This window comes from Megalops cyprinoides, chromosome 1, assembly GCF_013368585.1.
Source record: "Megalops cyprinoides isolate fMegCyp1 chromosome 1, fMegCyp1.pri, whole genome shotgun sequence".
NCBI classification, from domain to species: Eukaryota; Metazoa; Chordata; class Actinopteri; order Elopiformes; family Megalopidae; genus Megalops; species Megalops cyprinoides.
This window is the reverse complement of record NC_050583.1, coordinates 7,431,855-7,445,994: the sequence shown is the minus strand read 5'-3', so window position 1 is coordinate 7,445,994 and position 14,140 is coordinate 7,431,855. Positions and strand designations below refer to the sequence as shown.

At 41.2% G+C, this 14,140-nt stretch overlaps 1 protein-coding gene across 1 annotated transcript; it reads left to right on the top strand.

Moving 5' to 3' along the window:
- Positions 1-7,903: 7,903 nt before the first annotated feature.
- LOC118786951 (NACHT, LRR and PYD domains-containing protein 3-like) lies at positions 7,904-12,776 on the top strand. Its single transcript, XM_036542312.1, has 5 exons — positions 7,904-8,658; positions 9,182-9,346; positions 10,013-10,186; positions 12,121-12,294; positions 12,599-12,776. The coding sequence occupies exons 1-5, from the start codon at positions 7,904-7,906 to the stop codon at positions 12,774-12,776; spliced, it is 1,446 nt and encodes a 481-aa protein (XP_036398205.1).
- Positions 12,777-14,140: the final 1,364 nt, after the last annotated feature.

The window sequence follows — 14,140 nt, the reverse complement described above, 5'->3', positions numbered from 1 at the left end:
CTTATGAGATATTTGATTTGAGTTTTTTTTTATTTGAGTTTTTTTTTGACTGAGTTTTTTATACATTTTTCTAAGGGATTATAATAACAACAGAAGATATTTTGAGAGTAGTTCTGTCAGCAAAATGAGATGACAGAGGTGGTGTCTAGATAGGGAGAATGATAAACCTATTTGGCCTGAATGGCCTGTGCTCAAACTTTTAGGTTCTTTTAAGTTTCATGTCCTTGACTGGTGGATTCTTCTGGAACAAATCTACTGTTTTGGGTCAACAGTTGATAAATTGCAACTGTTATAAAAACTAAACAAAAGAATTTGCAGTTGAGCTACCTGCCAAAGGCAAAGCTCAGTTCATGTCTTGGTCTGCACTGTGCTGTCACAATTTAATGAAATCAAAAGAGAAATAACGTGCAAGACAGAGAAAACGTCACTGGACTGGATACTTTTTATTTCCTTTTCTTTTCTCTTGCTGACATCACCCCCTTTTCCACCTTAGTTCTTAAGGCTAACTGCTGCTTTAAGAAGCTGTGAAGACCCACATCCCACTTTTTGTTTCACCGTCCCCTCAGTGTTGGAACCAAAGCATAATGAGTGAGAGAGTGCTCTGACCATGGGTCCACTCTTGCCACACACATTGTAGTGAAACGTTATGTGATTTGCATCTATACGGTGGCTCTGAGGTTCAAAGCACAAATACAAAAGACGTATCATTACAGAGTTGTGTCATGCTGTTCCCAGCAACATCTAATTCATGACACACCTGACTCTTTGAAGATGTGGTGTGGAGCCGCAAATCAGCTAAAATGCCGGAATTCTGCTTTATTACCTAAATGAAGCGGAATCATAATTCAACCAACCTTCGATCTCAAAAAATAAATAAATAAATAAAAACACATTGTGTAGGTGGCTACTCTTCAATAACGTCACAAATTCAATGGCACTGGAATCATTGGGATTGAATTTCAAAAGTTTTTTTTTGTTTTTGTTTTTTGAAGTTCAGGGCTACAATTTGTATTCCCCAGGGTGGAGCTCCACGCTGCAGCACATCAATATCTCTGCAAAGAGCAGCAGTTTGCCAAAAACATTCATCCGCAGCTCTGTGTTCACACAAATTTTGAGAAAATGGGCAGATTTCAGGTCCTGAAATCAGATGAAATACCCTTCGATTTTTTTCAGTATGTTCCTTTGGCTCAGATCGAGCCATTGGTGCGCTTAAAGACAGGCTTGCAAATACAATACTTAATCGCTAATGTGAATCAGTAGCTCCTTTAAACAATGAGCTTGTCTGAGGGCACTTTGCATTACATTACATTGCATTACTGGCATTTAGCAGACACTCTTAGCCAGTGTGACTTACATAGATTACAATGTTTTTATGCTGTCCATTTCTACAGCTAGATATTTACCGAGGCAGTTCTTGGTTAAGTACCTTTCGAGCAAAGGCAACCTGAAAAACACCTCAACAGAACTAAGCAATAAAGTTGTTCCCCTCATGTAACCTGAGATCATTTTTAGCCAAGTTCCGACAGACTTACAGCCTTATAGCACATCATAAATCCTGAATAACACAACTGCGGGGAAATAAAAATGCACAGCATGAAGTCATAGTCACAAATAAGCAATGTAAACATAAACTAACAACTGTCACAACTCACACACAATATGGCTGGATAGGATAGATACAGGGAAAGAGAGATACCAACCAATAACAAATAAACTATGAGGCAGACATTTATTTTTAAAGATGATAGAAGCGCTGAGTGCATCTGTCCTCCATTTTAGGACTGCATGAAAATCTTTGTTAGTTGGTTCAGCTCTACAGTTTTTTATTTGTTTCTCTTTTTTTGTATTGGTCAATATGCATTTACATTTTAAAATACATTTAAAAAATGTATCCCATGCCAAAAGAGGGAGGAAGAGAGAGAGAGAGAGAGATTCATGCACTGGCTAACACAGTCATACTGTACTAAGTTGCAGCTGTTTCTGATCGTTTTAAAGCATAGCGCTGTAGCATAACAGTCAGCACAGGCGTGAACATAAAATGTTTAATTGAGTCTCTTCTGCTGTATCATAACTGTACAGGTTCAGATGCTTGCGTGCCGATTTATATTTGTGAGTTAATATTAGAAAAAACAGCTTGCGCTGTGTTTCTGATCTACAGGGGAAAGAAAAAAGCTTAAAATCTTTGTAATCAGTAACTATCATTTGAGAACTGCTCTTTTATGAGAGTTCCCTTCCTGCTGATCACACTCGAAACACTGACTGTGGTCACCCCTTATTTTAATACGTCATTAATGGATACTGAGAACCAATGCTGGCATCTGAATGAAAAAGGAATCCCCAAAATTTACCCTCTCTATAGGACCCTACCAGCCCCCTCTGTCCCCACCTCCCCCCAAAATACACAACAACGTATAAAGACACCACTTCACCTGAATGCAAGCAGTTCAATTATCTAGATGAGTAAAGAGACAGATATGCACATGACAGCCTACCTCCTGTGAAGAAAATCAGTAGAAATATGGGTCTGATCTCCATTCTATACCGATATTCACTCAGTGTATTAGCGGTCAGTGTAAGCAACAGGTTGTTCATAGTCTGCCCTGTCATATGTCACGGTCACATGCATACGGATGCAATATTTTTTTTATTGGATGTGTCAGATTAATGATTTACATACCCTATCAACCCTGTTAAAGGCAAACTGCTACTGTAAACCACTACTTTTTTGCTTTTCCTTTGTTTTTTGGATACAATGTGCTGAGCTAAGCGGGGATTTTTTTTTTTTTTTTTTTTTTTTTTTTTTGCTTACGTGAAGAACCTAGGTGTTATCTTTGACTCAAATTTGAACTTTCAATGGCATGTTCAGAGGGTGTCATAGACATGTTCTTATCTGGTAAGAAATATTTTAAAAATATGGTCTGTGCCCTCTTTTAAGGATACTGATGTAGTAATCTACAAGGTCACATCCCCTCATTTAGAAGACTGCAACACCTTTTGAATCCAAACGGCTGAGGGAACACCTTACCCTGGTTGTAGCCTTTGTACACCAGCTACCAGTTCCCTTTAGAGTTGATTCTGAGATTTGCTAATGTTGATTGTTGATTTGCTAATCCCATTTGTACAGTACCAGTCAAAAGTTTAGACACATCTGATTAAGATAATGGGGAACATGCATTCAAAGACATTTTGATCTGAAGACTTATACTTAAAATTTAGACAAATATAAATTGTGACATTTATGCCTGTATATGAATTTCTCTCCATTTTTTTTTTATGTTTTTTTTGGCTATTTTGAAGAATCTAAAATGTAAGATTTGTTTATAACTCATTTTGGTCACTGCATAACTCTATTTGCATAGATTTGATGTCTTTACTATTATTCTAAAATGTGGAAAATAGTAAAAATAAAGCATGCCCAGACTTTTGACTGATACTGTACCTCAGAAGGTTTTTAGATCATTACTCTCTGTGCTCAAAACACAAGACAAAGGGTGACCCCTCTTTCCATTTCGTTATTGTGATTTAGCAGCCGCTCTTATCCAGAACTTACATAGCTAATACTTTTAGAAGGGTATTGCAGATCTGCTCTAGTAGGGAATCAAACCAGCAACCTCAGGATTGCAAAGCCAGCCTCTTTCCACCATACCATGCTGCTGCTCACATGAGTTCTCCACAAATCTCTAAGATATGGAATACTTTGCCAGAGAACATTAAGTACCTGCCAGAGTACCCTGTAGACCCGCGTTCGAGGTCTACAGGGTACCGGGTGGGGTGACTGCTCTTGCCCTTTGCTACAAATGGTGCCAGAGCGGTTTGGCTGGCTGCGAGGCCATTGGAGGTGTGCCCAGTGTGTGAGCCGTACAAGGGGGCCCCCAGGTTCGGTTGACTCCGGTGTGTGAGGAACCCCAGAGATGGGTGAAGCACTGGTTAGTGGGGCACCCTGGGATGGGAGAAGAACAGCAGCAGAATATGTGAGGGACGCCATGGTGCGTGAATCGCATGGGAGCGCTTCCCGAAGGGGAGGGCAGTGTGATGGAGTGCGGTCACTACAGTTGAGTATGTGCTCTGACTGCCATACCAGCTCTGACTGCGAGCCTGGCTCTTTGGCGTTGCGGTCAAAGTTGCATGGTTGGTACCCTGTAGACCCGTGTTCAAGGCGGGGTGGGGTGACTGTTCTCACCCTTTGCTACATATATATGGAGAGAGCGAAAGCATTTCAGATAAAGAATGACACCTCTCAAGATGATCTGTATCATGAAAAGGTGCAAAGCAATAAAACATTATCTATGATATCTTATTTTCTTATCAGTGGCCTTAATCCAAGGGTCATGTTTGCAGGGGTTTACAGGAATCAGTCAGGGTTCTTATAATGCATTAGAAATGAGTTATCTGTAGAGCACTTCATATCAATTTCCTGATGTTGATACTGTACCTGTAGGGTTTGGGGCCGAAGCCCCCGTAAGCTCTCCATGAGTGATCCTTGTACACAGGATGCAGCAATAGTCTTTAAACAGTCATTGGGTGGTCACTAAAACAAATAGTAACTATTATAATAATAATATAACTATTAATATACTAGTCATTTCAATGTCTGTGATAGCAAAGAGAAGAAGGAGAGTTAAAATGCAGCTACTCTGGTGCATATTTTAGCACAAAGGGAGCGTAAAGTTGTGTAAAGTTGTGTACACTTGTTCCCACACCCCGTGTGGTAGTTCATTGTCTACCAGAGTGTGCAATAGTGGTGATCTCACCCCCTGGAGGCAAAACAAGAAACACAAAGAGTATCTCACGCAGGAGGGTGAATTTGAGATTGCAGACCATGAAGTCACTGTTTATTAGGGCACAAACTGTAAAGATGTACATTTTATGTATCCTGAATACTTATCGTCTGCAACTGGTCATGACTGGTCACTGTATGTCTGTCATGGGAAATGGGGGAAACATCTAACAATGTGACACATAGTTTAGCAGGCCAATACTTTACTCCAAATAAATTTTGTCATTTTTTAGACACAGACAGAAAAAAAATGGCATTAGAAATTACTAAGATGAAAAAATGAAGTAAGTAAATTGAATCAGCTGTGCTTGTTGGAGATTTTGACTTAGGCAATAATGTAAATGATGGATATTGCTTCCGAGAAAGATACATTTTAGCAGGAAGGGGAAAGAGAGGCAGGCTTGTTGGCAAATAGTGAGGGTAAGAGGGATTTTGCTCTCACAAATTGCAATTCTGCCCCCTGGTGGTGTGTTGAAGTTGCTCTTTTTTGTTCACAACATGGTGACTGTCTCCTACCCACACACAGTTATATATTTACCACTTGAGTTATTTTTAATTCCATCAGAATAATGTTCACCTAGAGGCCATATGGATTGAGGCACTTTTAAACATTTTTATCATATTTACAATATAACTGTCATGTTTGAATTCACTTGACGTACATTCTTTAAGTAATGAGCACAACACAGGGGAAAAAAAAAGGTATAAAACATTTACTGAAAGGTGAGTAATGGGTCTGCATAATTAGGGATCCCTGTCTGCTAACAGTGAAAAATATGACACATATGTGAACAGCACCCAAAGCAGAAGGATAAACAAACCAATCAATGACTTGCACCCAGAGTTGTAGTGAGTACTGTGTTTTGACTGGACAGGTGTTCCTGAGGTATGAGGATTGCAAGTAGCTGTGGCTTGTTTGTTCACTCATCTGTTTTCAGTTCTGTTCATGGAATTTAAATTATTATTTGCACTATGAAATATTAGACAGGGCCACATGATTTTTCTGATTTTATGGTCTCTTTTCTATAATGTTTCCCTATGTTTTCATGATTGTGTGTCAGTGTAGATGTGTGTGTGTGTGCGTGTGTGTGTGTGTGTGTCTATGTGTGTGTGAATGTATATTTTCTTGCTTGTTTGCTTGTGTATGTAAGTGTGTCTGTCTGATTACTGTATATCAGACAAAGGGCTATTATGTGCATAGGTATGGGAGACTTTGTGCCGATGTAAACGCCGCAGTTAAATTATATGCGTAACACAACAGTGGCTCCAGTTTTTATTACCGGGGGTTAACTTGCAGAATGACAGGTGTCTGCTGCTTGCGCTTAATAAAATAATAAGTAACCGGTTTATTACTCCAGGCGTATAAACTTCTGTTGCCGCGGAGCTAATTTAGGGTTATTGTCCCCTATGTGATATGCGTCTTGTTTGAAGTCCAGCAGTTGTGTCAGATCAACCAAACCCACTTTATTTTTATGAGAGAAATTAAAGAGTGTGATACTGCTGAAGGAAGTATCGGAGAGGCTGTGTGTCACACATATTAGGCAGAGCAAGGCAAATGGTGTACAGATGGCACTGCATGGGCACCGGGGGAAGCCTGTTTTGCTGTGTGGGTAGGACTGAAATCGGTGTGTGACACAAAGGCTGAAATGAGGCTTTCCTAATGGTGAGTACATCCAGTTCTATTCATGTGTGTAATGTCTGACTTGTGGAAAATGTGTAGCAAAAAGATCCAAAGAGAAGTGTCTCTGAGGAGATTGTGTTAACAGTGTGGGCTTATACATGCTCTTTACAGCACATATATACTTCTTTACATTTATTTATTTTGGCAGATGCTCTCATTCGGAGCCACTTTCAAAGAGGATAGTGAGTAGAGGCACTACAGTCATACAGAAACATATTCAAAAGCTGCCACTGCTGGCCTTATTCCTTTCCATTGCTGCCCACTGCCAACTGTTTCACATTACCAGGAGTGGGGTTCGAACTGCTTCAGTAAATATGTAGTTCACCCCAGGTACTGACACCTGCCAAGCAAATTACGCAATATTGAAGCAGCTTCACACTTGCTGTCACTGGACAGTTCTGTCTGTAGCCGCAATGATGAGGAGAATCCAGGAGGAGCTTAAGCTGAAGCTGAGGAGAAGGTGGGACAGCATAACAGAGGGGACGGCCAGGCTATCACCACCAGCACCCCTTGGCAGGGTTTATACAGAGCTCTTCATCACAGAGGGGGAAAGCCAGGGAGTCTGTGAGGAGCACGAGGTGTGGCAGATCGAGACAGCATCCAGGACACAGGCCTCAAGAGGAAACGCTCTTAAGTGCAGTGACATCTTTAAACCCTTACCCGGCCAAGAGGGACCAGTCAGAACCGTGCTGACAAAGGGGACCTCCGGAGTTGGAAAAACAGTTTGCGTGCAGAAGTTTGTTCTCGACTGGGCGGAAGGAAAAGCCAATCAGGATATCAGCTTCATATTCCTCCTTCCTTTTAGTGAGATTAATTTGAAAAATGAAAAACACTGTAGTTTGATGGGACTTCTGAAAAACTTGTACCCTGAACTGAATCAGCGTGAAACTTTGAGTTTGAGCTCCTGCAAGGTCCTGTTGATATTTGATGGTCTGGATGAATGTTGCCTCCCTCTAAATTTTCAGCATAACAGGAGCTTGTGTAATGATGAAGCAACGGCATCAGTGGATGTATTAATGACAAACCTCATTAGAGGGAATCTGCTTCCTTCCGCACTCCTCTGGATCACCTCCCGACCAGAGGCAGCCAATCAGATTCCTCCTGAATGCATCCACCGGGTGACAGAGATACACGGATTTAATGGTCCACAGATGGAGGACTACTTCAGGAAGAGATTCAGTGATCAGAGGCTGGCCAATAGAATCATATCTCAGGTGAGGTCATCAAAGGCCCTATACTCCATGTGTCACATACCAGCCTTCTGCTGGATGACTGCTACGATCATGGGGAGGACGCTGAGCCAAGCTGATGGTGTGTGGGTCTCCAGTCTGACTCAGGTGTGTTCACACTTCCTGATTCTACAATGCAATGTCAAAGACCAGATGCGCCCTAAGGCTGGGTGCACTCAGGGACCATCAAGCTCGGATGGAGCTTTCCTTCTAAAAATGGGACAGCTAGCTTTTCAACACCTGGAGGACGGTGACCGCGTGTATCGAGAAGAGGACCTGAGAAAGTGTGGTATTTGTGACAGTGAGATTGCGGAGTACTCCTGGCTGTGCAAAGAAACCTTTAAAAGAGACTCGGAGAAACCTAAGCTTTATCGTTTCACATTTTCATTCCTCAAGGATTACTTCGCTGCCCTGTACGTCTTTTTTAACTTCAAAAACAACAACAAAAATCTGCTCGACGAAGCCGGAAAACACGTCAGTAAATGGTCCAAGCTCCTCAAGAGGCTCCAACAGCCTGACTTGCTCAAGAGGGCAGTAGATAGCGCCTTGGCCAGCGAGAACGGACACCTGGACCTCTTCCTCCGCTTCCTCCTCGGCATCTCACAACGGTCCAATCAGAGCCTCCTGCGGGGCCTTCTGACTCAGGGGGACTGCGGCTCCCAGGGCCTGGAGGAGACCCTCAAGCACATCAAGGGGAAGATCAAAAAGAATCCTTCTCCTGAGAGGACCATCGACCTGCTCCACTGCCTGAGCGAGCTGGACGATGGCTTCCTGGTGGAGGAAGTCCAACGGTTCCAGGCGGCAGGATGTGTCGAGGGAGAGGAACTCTCACCAGCCCAGTGCTCAGCACTAGCCTACGTGCTCCTGACCTCCGAGGAGGCCCCGGACGAGTTCAACCTGAAGAAGTTCGTCAGATCAGATGAAGGGCTTCTGAGGCTGCTGCCAGTGGTCAGGCGCTCCAGGAGAGCTCTGTAAGTACTGTCACCCCATGCCAGTGATTTCTACATCAATGTAAAAAATAAATAAATGTTCCTCCAACATTTAATGAAATTTCATTGAAGGTTTGGACCTCAACACTTGCTCAACTCCCACTTCCTTGTCTTGACAGTCAAATTGATGTGAACCGTGAACCTAAAAGATTAAAAGCCCTACTCCTAAACCACTTCTGTACACTGCAACTCCACGAGCTCAGAGACAATGTCCATATTGTCACAGCAGTTGAGCTGTTTCAAGTTCAATATGCCCTCTGTATTGTTACAGCTCTTCTAAAGATACTTGGTTTTCATATCAGGATGAAATCAGGATTATATTTCTAGTCTAAAAAATGATCACATTTCAAAATGCGAGAAAATCTAAATGTGGAAATTGTTACATATTTTGAGCTGTGAGTAAACTTGTGTTTTGTTGGGGCACCACTCCATTGAAAATATGTGTGCATGAATCCATAACTGATTAATCCATAGCTCTAAAGCACAACATTTGGTCTATTGGCAGGCTGGATAACAGCAACATCACTATGAGAGGCTGTGAAACATTGGCCACCAGCATTAGCTCAGGACTGATAGAGCTGGACCTGAGTCACAACGACCTGCAGGACTCAGGGGTGAAGCTGCTGTCTGGTGGACTGAGGAATCCGCACTGCAGATTGGAGATACTGAGGTCAGTGCTGGTCAGGAATCTACACTGTAAACTAGAGAGAGCCATGTCAGTACTGTTATTAAATCCATGCTGTAAACCAGAGGGGGCAAGGTCAGCTCTTTTAATTTATTTGTGACAAGGGCTTACAGTATGTCAACCAGATCAGATGACATGTTCTTAAGAGAAGTTTTTTAATGTAAGCAAAAGCTCTTAATGAAAACCATCAGTCATCACTGTATCAATATATACATCCGCATAGAAATAGGTCACAACAAACAAGCACCACTGCTGACTTGACCATCCCAAATCACATGAGCTGTTACCAATTGAGTCAACATAATAGGACTTATATGGGGCTGCTCCTAGCCAATGTAATTCCATTCATGACTACTAATGGCAAAAGGAAAGCAGATAAATTAACAGTCCTCAAATGACATTCCTATTTATGTTATAGCTTGTACTGTATGATATACAAACATAATGGCTACACTATTGCTACAAAGGCTGCATAATGACATGTAATGCACAATATAACCAATCATTGAAAGCACTTTCCGACAGGATCCCTTATTGACTGCAAGAAGTGGTTGTGTGCATCTTACAGATGTTTATAATTGACTATGAAGGTGTTATGGACTGCTTATGACTGATAGCCTAAGTAACTGCTCTGCGCGACTTTTCCGATAGGCTGGCAAATTGTAAGCTCACGATGAGATGCTGCGGCGTGCTGGCTGCCGCCCTCTGCTCAGAGAGACCTCCTCTGAAAGAGCTGATCCTGAGCCACAATGACCTGCAGGACTCAGGAGTGAAGCTGCTCTCAGACGGACTATGGAGTCCCCATTGTTGCCTGGAGACATTGAGGTCAGTGCTGCTGGGGAGTCCACTCTGTAGCCAACTGAAGACCATACTGTGAGGGTATCACCACTTTATTGTCCCAGTGACTGTATTTGATATATGTAACCTTAGATCAGATCAGTTCTGTCTCGCTACACTGGCCTTGCGCTCAGCTTCAGCACTATCTGCATTGTATGACCTTGCCCTTGTGCCTGTTTTCCAAATATACGCACTTTTGTACGTCGCTTTGGATAAAAGCGTCTGCTAAATGAACAAATGTAACTGTAAATGTAAATGTATCAGAGAGGATGATCAAAGCATCGGTCCAGATATTTGGATGAGTAAGCTTTCATAAAGGTCTACCTTCCGGCAGCAATTTTATGCATAACAGTCTGAAGTAGCTCGAATTACTAGAACAAATTTACATTATTGTACATACCTTACATAATATCATCCATTAACAGAGCAGAATATTTTCTGAAGAAATTTTGGTGTAGTAATTTACTGTAACAGCAGTGATCCACCTCGGATTGGAACCTGCATAATTAAGGATAGTAGACACAGCTCAGATTTAGCTTTTTTTGATTGGCCTTTTGACTTCTGAAATTCAGATGAGAACTTTTACCTTACCATAACATCTAAGACAATGTGGTCGTGTGTTAGGCCCTATGAATAACAATAAATGCTCTTCTGTGCACTTTACAAGCTGTAGGTGGATGGCAGGAACCTGCCACCTGTGAAAAAGTGCAGTCTGTGTCTTGGCATTTTCAGTGTCGACTTGCCGCAAGTGACGCTGGCAATACATACAGTAGAATAATATGCATGAATACACAATAGCGCAGTAACAGGCAAAAACAGCAACAGAACAAAACAGATGATTACAAGCCTTGCATTAAAAATAAATAAAAAATTCAACACATTACAAACCAAGACTGCAGGCACTTCTTTCTCATCACATGGGGATGATGAGAAATTTATTCAACTGTGACAATAAATAATAATGATAATAATAATAATACATTTAGTTTTAAATTACTTTGTGTTTAGTACAAGGCATTTTACATAGAAGGATACAAAAAAAACCAAAAACAGGACATGACATTGTGGCAGTGCACTAATAGGACAGAAACAGCACAGAGGCTTAAACAGTAACGTGTGTCCTGCGGTTATCTTATGTGAGGAAACAGGCCAACACTTATTGCAAAACACAGACAAGAAGCAAAACTTACAAAAACTATAAAATTATTTTCAAAAACCACAGACAAAAACCATCCCTGCACTGCAGCCAAACACCTGTATTTAATAAGCCTGATTATGAAGGTGAGGCACGTTAACCAATGGCCAGCTTTTACAGACAAAGACAATTGCAAATCAACAAGTAACCATGAAACAATTACCTGGTTAGATGTATTTGATGTGAAATAAGCTCAATTACTGACAAGGCTGAATATAAAAAGACAAGACATTAGACATTTAAACAACTACTGATTTTGGAGAAAGTTCTCCTTCTAACAGTAAATGCCTTTATAAACCTTACAGAACATCAGCAGTACATGACTCTGAAACTACTGCCAAGCCCTCAGTGGTGTGGTGGCACATGCTACCATTTCCTCATTTCAAAATTGATGTGGTGTGCAATTTCTCCTGCCTTCCTGATTCTGCAAAAACCCAGTTATAATGTTTTTCAGGTTATGTGACAGTAACACTGGTGGGTGATACACTGGTTTTAATAGTGTGTAACCTCGCTCTTGTGTTGACATGTCCATTTCCATACCCATTCCACATATTATATATCATTATATATCATCATATTATATACATTCATTCCATATACCTCATATTTTATATGTTTACCCTGTTACCTGTTTTCTTCCACTCTCTCTTCCAAGTGTTGTGTTGACAACTGTGAGCTACTTAAGCAAGAATGCCACATTATTTTTGAGTCTTCTGATTTCTTTTAGCCTGGACTGGTGTAACCTCACAGAAAAATGCTGTGAAGCGTTGGGCTCAGCTCTTTGTTCAAACCCCTCACACCTGAGAGAGCTGCATCTGAACGACAACGACCTGCTGGACTCGGGGGTCAAGCTGCTGTCTGATGGACTGGGGAATCCACACTGTAAACTGGAGACGCTGGGGTCAGTACTGAGGGGGAATCCACACTGTAAACTGGAGATACTGGGGTCAGTACTGAGGGGGAATCCACACTGTAAACTGGAGACACTGGGGTCAGTACTGAGAAGGAATCCACACTGTAAACTGGAGACACTGGGGTCAGTACTGAGAAGGAATCCACACTGTAAACTGGAGACACTGGGGTCAGTACTGAGGGGGAATCCACACTGTAAACTGGAGACGCTGGGGTTAGTAATGGGGGGAATCCAGACACAGTTTATCCAGAGCTGAAAGAGTAAAGACCTCTGGTTTCCTTCCTCTCTGCAGGCTGTCAGGGTGTCGAGTCACAGAGGCAGGCTGTGCTTCTCTGGCTTCGGCTCTGCGTTCAAACCCCTCACACCTGAGAGAGCTGGATCTGAGCTACAACCACCCAGGAGACTCAGGAGTGAGAGCGCTCTCTGCTGAACTGAAGGACCCCAGCAGTAAACTGGAGAAACTGAAGTAAATATTTAATTTTTTTTCCCCTCATGATTCCACAATCTAGCTTTCTGAAAACAATTATGTTTTTGGTCAGATTTCATGTCTAAATTTCTGTATTTCCAAGATTTTGATCTCTTTTTTTTCTCAGATTGATACATTTTTGACAGTCACTACAATGAAACAAACTGTTCAATAAATAGCCTTAGGTGTAGTTCAGAAATGTCAGAAGATGTACCATGAGTATTCAGTTTAAATCTTGTTGGCTGTTGGTTCAATTCTCTGGTAGGGCACTGCTTTTTTACCCTTGAGAAAGGTACTTAAGCCACAATTGCCTCAGCAAATATCCAAAACTGTAAAAAAAAAACTGTAACCTATTGTACGCATGTTGCTCTGCATAAGAGTGTTCACTAAACAACAATAATGTAATGTAAAAAAAAAAGTCAAAGGGAGATCTTTGAGCTGAATTTTTTTTCAAGGTTCCCATGGTACAAACCTCTGTGACAAAGAAGTGCACTCAAAAACAATTACACTTCATCCAAAAAGGATAACTCTTAGTAGGACTTAAAACTAACGATGAAAAATAAAGCTAATTTTTGAAAACTGAAAAATTTTAAAAGTTTTAAGTTACCAGTCATGATGCCAGAAGGTGTTGACAATCAACACTAATTAACATAAGAATTTTTAGTTGTGTCTATTTGAGTGCCTCAGTCATTCAGTCGCTGCCTGTTTTCTTAATTCATGTACAGTTTGGACCACAATGGAGAGTCCAGGAACAAACCAGGCCCCCAGAAATGTAAGCATATTCATAATTTACTAACATACTACTTTAAAATAATTGGTACTTGACAATGCACACAAACAAAATTTGCTTGCTTATAAAAAAGCAAGTGCATTTGCATTTCAATCAAATATAACATTGTTTTTAAATTATAACTTCACTATAACAGAGCTTCATACTCAGAGTCTCCCTGCAATGTTTCCACACTGCCCACAATTGTTGCACAACTAGACTGGATCAGTTCACGTTGACGATGTATCAAATAACCACCTGTGTGGTTTCCTACAATCCTACACTATAGTCCAGTGATATTGGTTTGGTTATTCTTCTGTCTGTGAGAAGGTAACATTACACATCTTAAAGCAACTGGATTATGCAGGCCCTTTTTCTAAAATCAGTATTTGTTTAACTGCACGTTACTCTTTCCTTATGGATATTCTCTGGTTTCATGTCTCCTTCTGCTAATACAGGATATATTACAATGTATTACCTCTTGTAACTTCCCTGAATACTCTTCTTCTCTGTGTGTCTCTGTTTGATGTTAGTATCAAGCTGACTGTTTGTGATGGTGCAATTTGAGACCTTTTATCTGTCTTCAACAGGTCGCCTGG

Bases quoted from the DNA above. Each gene is read 5' to 3' on its own strand.
- LOC118786951 (XM_036542312.1), top strand. From the start codon at position 7,904: ATGGGACAGCTAGCTTTTCAACACCTGGAGGACGGTGACCGCGTGTAT. The intron at 8,659-9,181 runs GTAAGTACTGTC...GTCTATTGGCAG, and splicing joins AGGCGCTCCAGGAGAGCTCT to GCTGGATAACAGCAACATCA. The intron at 12,295-12,598 runs GTCAGTACTGAG...TCCTCTCTGCAG, and splicing joins TGTAAACTGGAGACGCTGGG to GCTGTCAGGGTGTCGAGTCA.